The 9033-nt window shown below is 42.3% G+C and overlaps 1 protein-coding gene across 1 annotated transcript; it reads left to right on the top strand.

The window, feature by feature from the left end:
* Positions 1-1581: 1581 nt before the first annotated feature.
* LOC112221192 (mediator of RNA polymerase II transcription subunit 7) lies at positions 1582-3469 on the top strand. Its single transcript, XM_024383353.2, has 2 exons — positions 1582-1765; positions 2299-3469. Exon 2 carries the CDS (start codon positions 2308-2310, stop codon positions 3055-3057), a length of 750 nt encoding a protein of 249 aa, XP_024239121.1. The 5' UTR covers positions 1582-1765; positions 2299-2307; the 3' UTR covers positions 3058-3469.
* Positions 3470-9033: the final 5564 nt, after the last annotated feature.

The raw sequence follows: 9033 nt of genomic DNA, 5'->3' as shown, positions 1-9033 counted from the left end.
AAGTTGAATTACAATCATAAACCCAGATTTTAGTCTAGCCTATGCCTATTGAAATGACAAGTGACAAGTCAATCTGGCAAATGGGCCATTTATAACGGGCTGTAGTCTTAACATCTGTCACATAATAACAGCACAATTGCCAGAAAATTGTGTGAGATTTCGACATCCTCTGACCAACTTTCATCACTCCAACTCTCCTGTCTGATTAATCTATACAATAGTCATGCACATGCACATGTGCAAAGGGGATTTATTTAAACTGGTCACCAAAGTAATTAGAGCAGTAAGAATAAATGCTTTGTCCATACCAGTGGTATACAGTCTGATATACCACGGCTGTCAGCCAATCAGCATTCAGGGCTCGAACCACCCAGTTTAGAACAGACCATATACCAGTGGTATGATATATATATATATATATATGTTTTACTGTTCGATTTTACGTTGGTAACCAGTTTATAATAGCAATAAAGCACCCGGGTGTTTGTGGTATATGGCTAATATACCACAGCTAATGGCTGTATGTAGGGTCATACAGAAGAACAGCCTTTAGCCGTGGTATATTGGCCATATACCATACCCCTTGTGCTTTATTGCTTAATCATAGCAGTCAAATTGGTTAAATCGGGATCCATTGCTAGAAAATGATCTGGGGAGTTTATAAAGGCAAATGATCTTTTCTCTAGGATATATTCCAGTTCCTTTTTTGGGGTCATGTCATAGCTCCAAATAGTTAGTCTTTTGAAGAGAACCGAATATTGCTTCTAACGCCGTTACAAGTTACTTCGATATTCCTTCTTAATTGGCTCGATAAGGTTATGGGAAAAATATTTATTGCATAAATATGGCTACTTCTCTTTTGCTGTGAAAAAAAGTGTGCTATTTTTCAGGAATTTTCTGTAGTTTTGAGTGGTCATTGGGATAGATATATGAACTGGACCTGGCAACCTTGGCCAGGTGAAACCCCGCATCATTATACCCGGAAAAAAAAGACGTAACGACAGGTTTGATTCTCAGGCAACCGAACCGATAGAACGAACGACCAGCCGGCTTGGGTAGAAAGCCTAGATTTGTTTCGGGACTAAATATTGTGGAAGGATAAAATTGTATGAATACATTTATAAAATAGCGTGTTTAATTAAAATATGTAAATCATTATTTCAATATGTTGGTAACCCGTTGTGTAAAAGTGAAAATGCCCTCGAAGCCGGTGTTTGGAGGATATATTGTCAGAGTTCGCCGGCCGGAGACAAACACCCATGCCAGTAAATCCTCCAAACATCTGCTTTTCGGGCATTATCACTTAAATAAACAGCTGCATTGGACCATTAAGACACTTTATGTTGGTGTTTCCTTTATTATGGCAGTTACCTACCTGTATGTTGACCATCACAATGAGACATTAATTAATGTCAGATTGAACATCGCACTTTCGACCTCTCTTACGCCACTTTGTCACAAACCTTTACATTGTACAGGTGTGTTGGATGAAACACTTAAAGAAACTTGCCAAAATACATCAAATGAAGCGGCCAGTCTGTGAAAACCAATCAAATCGTGCATTACTGACGAGAAACTGGCCAATCCGCACTGCTAACAAATCATGTCAATCAAAAATCCAACCAATGGGATGGGATGACAGGGCCATGAAGGGGAAACGAGAAGCGAAGTCGCGCAAACACATTTCTTGTGAAAAGCAATAACGTTAGTTGTGGTGGCGAATTCAGTCTAAATTAGATGCAGTAATTGATGACGCGATAGAAAGGTATGTTTTTGCCATTGTATCATTCCTTGTTGTGAAATGACTTCCAAGTCTGCCAAGCTCGCATGTTAGCTAGCTAACGTTAGCTCGCTAGATACTGAATCAACTGAAAATACTGTAGCTAGCTAGATTGTTCACAATCCGTTTGTAGGCTTGTAACTAGCGCATTAGTCCCCCTTGCTCAGCATGTTACCTTTAGACAACGTAGTCAAGCTGTCCTACGTAACGTTACACACTTCTAGCTACGCTAATTAGCTAGCCAGCTAGACGCGCATGCGTGACTACAAGGTGGGTATCTCAAAGCTAGCTACTACCAGATTAATAGGGGAAACCCTATAAATTGTCATAAATATCTTTGATAATACAGTCTATATAGAGAGGTAAGGCATCCTCGTTGTAAATCAGCAGGATGATAGCCATCAGGTTCTTTCCCCAGCTTATTTGTTCTCAATGACAAGACAACTATAAAGGCAAAGTGGGATGATGAAGTAATGTGGGAGGCTATAATAAATGTAATCTCATCTTCCTCTATCCAGGCCTCCACCATGGGTGAACCACAGCAGGTGAGTGCCCTACCTCCCCCTCCCATGCAGTACATCAAGGAGTACACTGACGAGAACATCCGCAAGGGGCTCGCCCCCAAACCCCCTCCTCCCATCCGAGACACCTACATGATGTTTGGCAACCAGTTCCAGTGTGACGACCTGATCATCCGACCGCTGGAGAGCCAGGGCATCGAGCGGCTCCACCCCATGCAGTTCCACCACAAACGGGAGCTCAAGAAGCTCAACATGTCCATCCTGGTGAATTTCCTGGATCTCCTGGACATCCTGATCAAGAGCCCTGGCAGTATAAAGAGAGAGGAGAAGCTGGAGGACCTGAAGCTATTGTTTGTCCACATGCACCATCTGATCAATGAGTACCGTCCGCACCAGGCCAGAGAGACCTTGAGGGTGATGATGGAAGTGCAGAAGAGACAGCGCCTGGAGACTGCAGAGAGGTTCCAGAAACATCTGGAGAGGGTCATGGAGATGATCCAGGGATGCCTGGCCTCCCTGCCCGATGACCTGCTGCAGACTGAGGGCTCGAGTGGGGTAGGGGATGGGGCGAGGGGTGGTGGAGCGTTGGGGTTGGCCGTCAGGCTAAAGACTGAGCCCATGGAAGTGGAGGAGGCTGGGGCTAGCTGTATGGCTGTTGGACCACAACAGGACAAAAGCATGGGTGGTGCTGCTAAGAAGGACAGAGTATGGGACAAGGATGCAGCAATGTGTAGTATTATCGACGAGATTGCCTGAGTTTTGTATTTAGGGCAGCGGGCTCTATAGAAGGCTGCAATGATGAAGAACGTTCAGATAGAAATGTGTTCTGTAAAACAGATTGTCTGTTGTGAATCGAGTCCTCTTCATTATATTTCTATATGTAATGTTCAGAATCAAAATGATTCACCTTGCTGAATATAGGTTTCTCTTGTTTTGGTATGTTTGTTTTATTGCTGTTATTGGTCTGTTTAATTGTGTCGTATGCTTAATCTAGTTCTGATTACATGCGCTGTGCAGTTTTATAGTATTTTTCATGGACTATGAAGTGTCATGGACAATGAGAACACACCTTCCTTGTTCAGAATTGTTTTGGGATATCATTAACGTTTGGATGCTCTTTAAAATTCATAATTTGATAAGTTAATAAAGCAACTTCCAAGTCCTGTAACATAATTGATTAATTATATTTTATATGATTCATTTTCACTGTCATGGTTGACTGTTGAATTAGGCCTACCACCCTTTTCTGTTTTAATCTAAGACTGGTTGTATTATACCACTAGTGGGTCCTGCTGATTCCTTTCAGGTCTTAAAACTGATTCCTGGTTAGAAACCACTGTTTTCTACTTAAAGTTATATTTCATACCTTAGATGAGTCCGTGTGTGAACGAACAAACAATATATATGTTTAGGAGCTGAATCACTGCATTACACTATGTAGTCTAAGAATTCTGAAAAGATTGTGCACTATGATCAAACCTGAACACTCTTCACATGTCATAACCTAATGTGATTAAATGTCAGTGATACTGCAACAGTCTTTGTTAGACGAAGGGTTTAGTCTGTGAAGCTTTGTGTGTAGCAGCTTGCTATGTAAGCTTGTACTTGTAGCAATGTGAGCTAATGTCTCAGTCAGAGGCGTGCTACACTACCTCAGTCTCTGTCACTGTTTGGCTGGAGAGAGACAGAGAGGTTAGTGTGTTGTGACAAACACACACACTCCGGGATGAAGTTCCACTAGCCTAGTGAACAGCATGAGCTGGTACACACCCAAACATTTTAGTAGATGGTGCTGACTGAGCCAGAGTAAACTGTATAGAAATAGTCTCACACTATGTAAATGCTCCCAACAATTTAGTGGGTAAATCACAAACCTTTTGGCAACACAGTGCGCTGTACCCTAAAGAAGGCACTGTTGCTGAAATGGGAATTTGCCCATTCAATTACTGGGATCATTTACATAGTGTATGACTAGGTCTGTGCTATGTAACTACTAAAACATGCAGTAACGTCAGATTGCTCGTTGGTGGTGACAGACAAAGACATTGAAACCTTATAGAACATGGGCTGAGCTAGTACTGCAGGCAAGCCGTTGTATAAGATAAGGTGTGAGTCAGAGGAGGCTGGTGGGATGAGATAAAGGAGGACACTAATGGGTGGAATGGCATTAATGGAATGGAGTCAAACGTGGTTTCCATTTGATGTGTTTGATACCGTTCCATTGATTCCATTCTAGCCATCACAATGAGCCCGTCCTATAGCTTCTCCCAACAGCCTCCACTGATTTGAGTATGTTAGTACATTAGTCCCATAGACAGACAGATACACTGAACCCCTAGGAGGATTCTAATTCCCTTATTACGGCATACATACAAGCATTGAATTGATGTGTTCGTTTTGGATCAATGAGGACAGATATACCGCTGCCTGTCAAATGGGAATCTGAATTTCCATTCCTGTGTTATGTAAACATGTTTTGTTATTGAACTTGTTGGGAAATAATTGCCTTGTTTTTCTGTATTTAATGTAGTCTAGATACTACTATCTCTGATTCAACATGTCTGTGAAGTCTGTAGTCACATCAGGCATGTTTTATTTCAACAGAAACAGAAAGCACAATACATTACTTAACCAGTCGGCCCTGTCTTTGTGCAGAGCAATCAAAACAACACTACTGCCCCAGATATCGAACTCCTACTTAAGTCAGGAGAGGCCTACATTTTCAAGTGGTTGCTATAGAATCATAGACCGTCTATGAAAGACATAGGAGATGCATTATGTGGGTCTGTAGATGCTAGGTGGGAAGGCTGTTGTTCCGACATTACTTTAACACACCTGATTCAATGATTCAGCTAATCAAGGCACTGAGGAACCCAATTGATTAGCTAAATCAGTTGTAATTAGCACTGGTCTGGAGCCAAAACCTGCACACCAAGTAGGCTAGCTCAGCTTTCCAGGAGGAGAGTTGGCTACGGCTGATCTGGGCTAAAGGCTGGGTGTCCTATCATCAGATTGACTATGTTTAGATATGTCGGTCTTTAAATAAATGGCCTTATTGGCCTACCTACCTGCATGTTGTAGGGATGGCTCCAATCCCTTTTTTTGCGTCCCAAATGGCATAGTGCACTACTTTTGACCAGATCCCATATTCCCTACATAGTGCAGAGCCCTGGTCAAATGTAGTGCCAAATATAGGGAATAGCTCTCGAGTGGCGCAACAGTCTAAGGCACTGCATCTCAGTGCTAGAGGTGTCATTACAGACCCTGGTTTGATTCCAGGCTGAATCCCATGATTGGGATTCCGATAGGGCGGCGCACAATTGGCCTAGCGTCATCCGGGTCAGGGTTTGGCAGGAGTAGGCCGTCATTGTAAATAAGTATTTGTTCTTAACTGACTTGCCTAGTTAAATAAAAGGTTAAATCAAAAATATAGGGTGCCATTTAAAACACAACCCTTATCTTGGCCAGAGACACACGCCCAGTGATTTACCCCAAAACTGGAAAGGTGTTGTGATGGACCAGGGATGAAACCCTAATTAGGCTAACCCTGACATACATAATGTGTGTTACCTGTGCCATGGAGAACAAAGGGGGAAAGGTCAGAGAGTTTACAGCTTTATTTAGACTACTGTAGGACGAGGGGGGGGGGAGCTAGCTGAAGAACTGTACATGGAACCGGTGCCCCTGTATGTAGGCTTGCTACTATTATTTTATTGTTGCGCCTTAATTATTTGTTATTTTATTTCAGTTTATTTTATTAAATAATTTAACACTTTTTTGTCTTAAAACTGTATTGTTGGTTAAGGGCTTGTAAGTAAGCATTTCACTGTAAGATCTACGCCTGTTGTATTCGGCGCATGTGACAAATACAATTTGATTTGGGTTATATGGGGATGCCAACTTAGCCTGCCCTGCTGTTATAAAACACATATCTTTGTTGGGTTTAAAGGAATGCCAAGTAGGCTGTAGTAATCATCTAATATGTTTTTTGTTGCACAATCACTCATGGACAGATGAAACGCTGAGAACATGTCAAGGCTCACATGTGATTACAAGCAGCAGTTGTTCCTGTTTGGGGTTTGTGCCGTTGATTATTTGGACAAATCCAGATTGGGTGAAGGCGGTGCATGGACTAACCTAGCAGGCGTTAAAGAAACAAAAGATCCTCTGGCAACAGCGCAGGTCGTTGGGTTGTCACAGCTGCAAAGTCATAAACCACGCCTGTTTCTATCATTTCTCTTATTACATTTTAAATCACAGCAGGTTGGTGGCACCTTAATTGGGGAGGACAGGCTCATGGTAATGGCTGGAGCGGTATCAGCAGAATGGTATCAAATACATGCCATTCCATTTGCGCATTATTATGAGCCGTCCTCCCCTCACCATCCCAGGTTTTCAACCTAACCTTAACCACACTGCTAACCTTATTACTAACCGTTACCTTAAATTAAGACCGAAACCAATTTTATTTTTCATGACTTTTGACAATAGCCCAATTTTGGCTTTGTGGCTGTGGTGATTTGTGACAAACCCTGGCACAGATGTCTTGAAAAGAAGAAAAAAACCTGTCAGGGGAGGTTCTCTTCTGCACTGTTCAACCAATCCAGTAAATGTGGAGGAGGAGTTAAGATGGAGTGTTGCCTCGTTAACACAGACAGTTAACACAGACAGATGTTTCATTGGACGTATACATCTGAAGCTTCGGGTTGGCATTTTCATTCACCATGGTGATGAGAGGAAGCCCAGTGGCTGACAGTGGGAGAAGATGGGGTTTCCACTAGTTACCACAGGCACAAAGTCAAAATAGGCTATATCGTAAGAATTCATGAAAACTAAAATGAGCTTTGGGACGTCCCTTCCCTACCCACTGGGCACAGATGTCAATTCAACGTCTATTCCACATTTGTCCAACATAATATCTTTGAAATTACATGGAAACAACATTAATTCAACCAGGTGTGTGCTCAGAGAGTAACCCTAACACCTACCTCTTACCTTAACCCTAACCTTAACCCTTACATTAACCATTTTATGCCTCACCCAGCAGACTGTCGACCAATCACCACGCAATCCCTTCTCAAAGTCAGGGTAGGTTGGTGATTTCAAGACAACTGGGAACTCAAGAGAAATATGAGATGTAATCATGACATCAGTGAATGTAAGTTCGGAATGTCGGAGCTCTAGAAAGTTGCCAGAGTTCCGTACTTGGAATTCCGAGTTGGATGACCGTTCAAAATAATTTATCCCAGTTGGAGCTTGTTTTTCCCCAAGTTTACAGTTGTCTTGAATGCACTAAATTCGGAAGTCTAAGATTTCCGAGTACCGAGTTCCCAGTTGTTTTGAACGTGGCAAATGTTCAGAAACCTTCCTATTGTCCTTGAAAGTATGTAATATCACTTTTACAAACCTATAGAATATCACAGAGATCATGTGATTTATCTCAAATCTCGGAAAAGATTTGTAATGTACTTCTGGTTCATGATATTCATGCTAATGTTGGGTTTTTGAGCTAGCGCCCAATTGACTCCCATTCACTACTTAAAGGAGAGCTCACCTTGTCCCAGAAATGGCCTTAATGCACCGTGTGGCCAATTGAAGACGCATGGGCAACGTAGACAATGGCCATTAATACGATTCCAATGGAGTATCCCATCTCCTCAAAACTATCTCTGGCTAGTTTAAACTGGTGCAGTGAAAATGGGCTGTATCTTACACATGAATGAAAACAAAACCTAGGAACATGCTGGACTTCAATATGTCATTCTAGCTTCTGTGTTATCTGAGAAAATTGATGTGTTAATTACTTTCGCCTCGTTCATTTTTTTGTCCCAGCTTTCCACTCGTCCCAGCTCTCCTCTATGTCTGGGCCAGGTGGTGAAGGTAGGTAACATGACCTCCTCCACACTGATCGTCACCCTGGGGGCCAAACAAAGGTGTGTCCTCAGCCCCCTCCTGTATGCCCACGACAGCATGGCCTCACACGTTCGCTGACGACACAACAGTAGTAGGCCTGATTCCCAGTAACGTTGAGATGGCCTACAGAGAGGAGTTAGGCACTCTGACGGCGTGGTGCCAGGTAAACCTTCCAACAGAAAAACGACCCTAAGCATACAGCTAAGACAACGCAGGAGTGGCTTCGGGACAAGTCTCTAAATGTCCTTGAGTGAACCAGCCAGAGCCCGGACTTGAACCCGATTGAACATGTCTGGAGAGACCTGAAAATAGCTGTGCAGCAACGCTCACCATCCAACCTGACAGAGCTTGAGAGGATCTGCAGAGAAGAATGGGAGAAACTCCCCAAATACAGGTGTACCAAGTTTGTAGTGTTATACGCAAGAAGACTCAATGCTGTATTCACTGCCAAAGGTGCTTCAACAAAGTATTGAGTAAAGGGTCTAAAAACGTATGTAAATGTGATATATATATATATTCTTTGTAAACCTATTTTTGCAAAAGTTTGGACACACCTACTCATTCATGGGTTTTTCTTTATTTTTTACTATTTTCTGCATTGTAGAATAATAGTGAGGACATCAAAACTATGAAATAACACATTGAATCATGTAGTAACCAAAATAGTGTTAAACAAATCCAAATATATTTTAAAATTGAGATTCTTCAAAGTAGCCACCCTTTGCCTTGATGACAGCTTTGCACACTCTTGGCATTTTCTCAACCAGCTTCATGAGGTAGTCACCCGGAATGCATTTCAATGAACAGGTGTGCCCCGTT

The sequence above is a fragment of the Oncorhynchus tshawytscha genome, linkage group LG21 (genome assembly GCF_018296145.1).
Source record: "Oncorhynchus tshawytscha isolate Ot180627B linkage group LG21, Otsh_v2.0, whole genome shotgun sequence".
Taxonomy (NCBI): domain Eukaryota; kingdom Metazoa; phylum Chordata; class Actinopteri; order Salmoniformes; family Salmonidae; genus Oncorhynchus; species Oncorhynchus tshawytscha.
The sequence above is the reverse complement of the archived record's forward strand: the minus strand, read 5'-3'. Positions and strand labels throughout refer to the sequence as shown.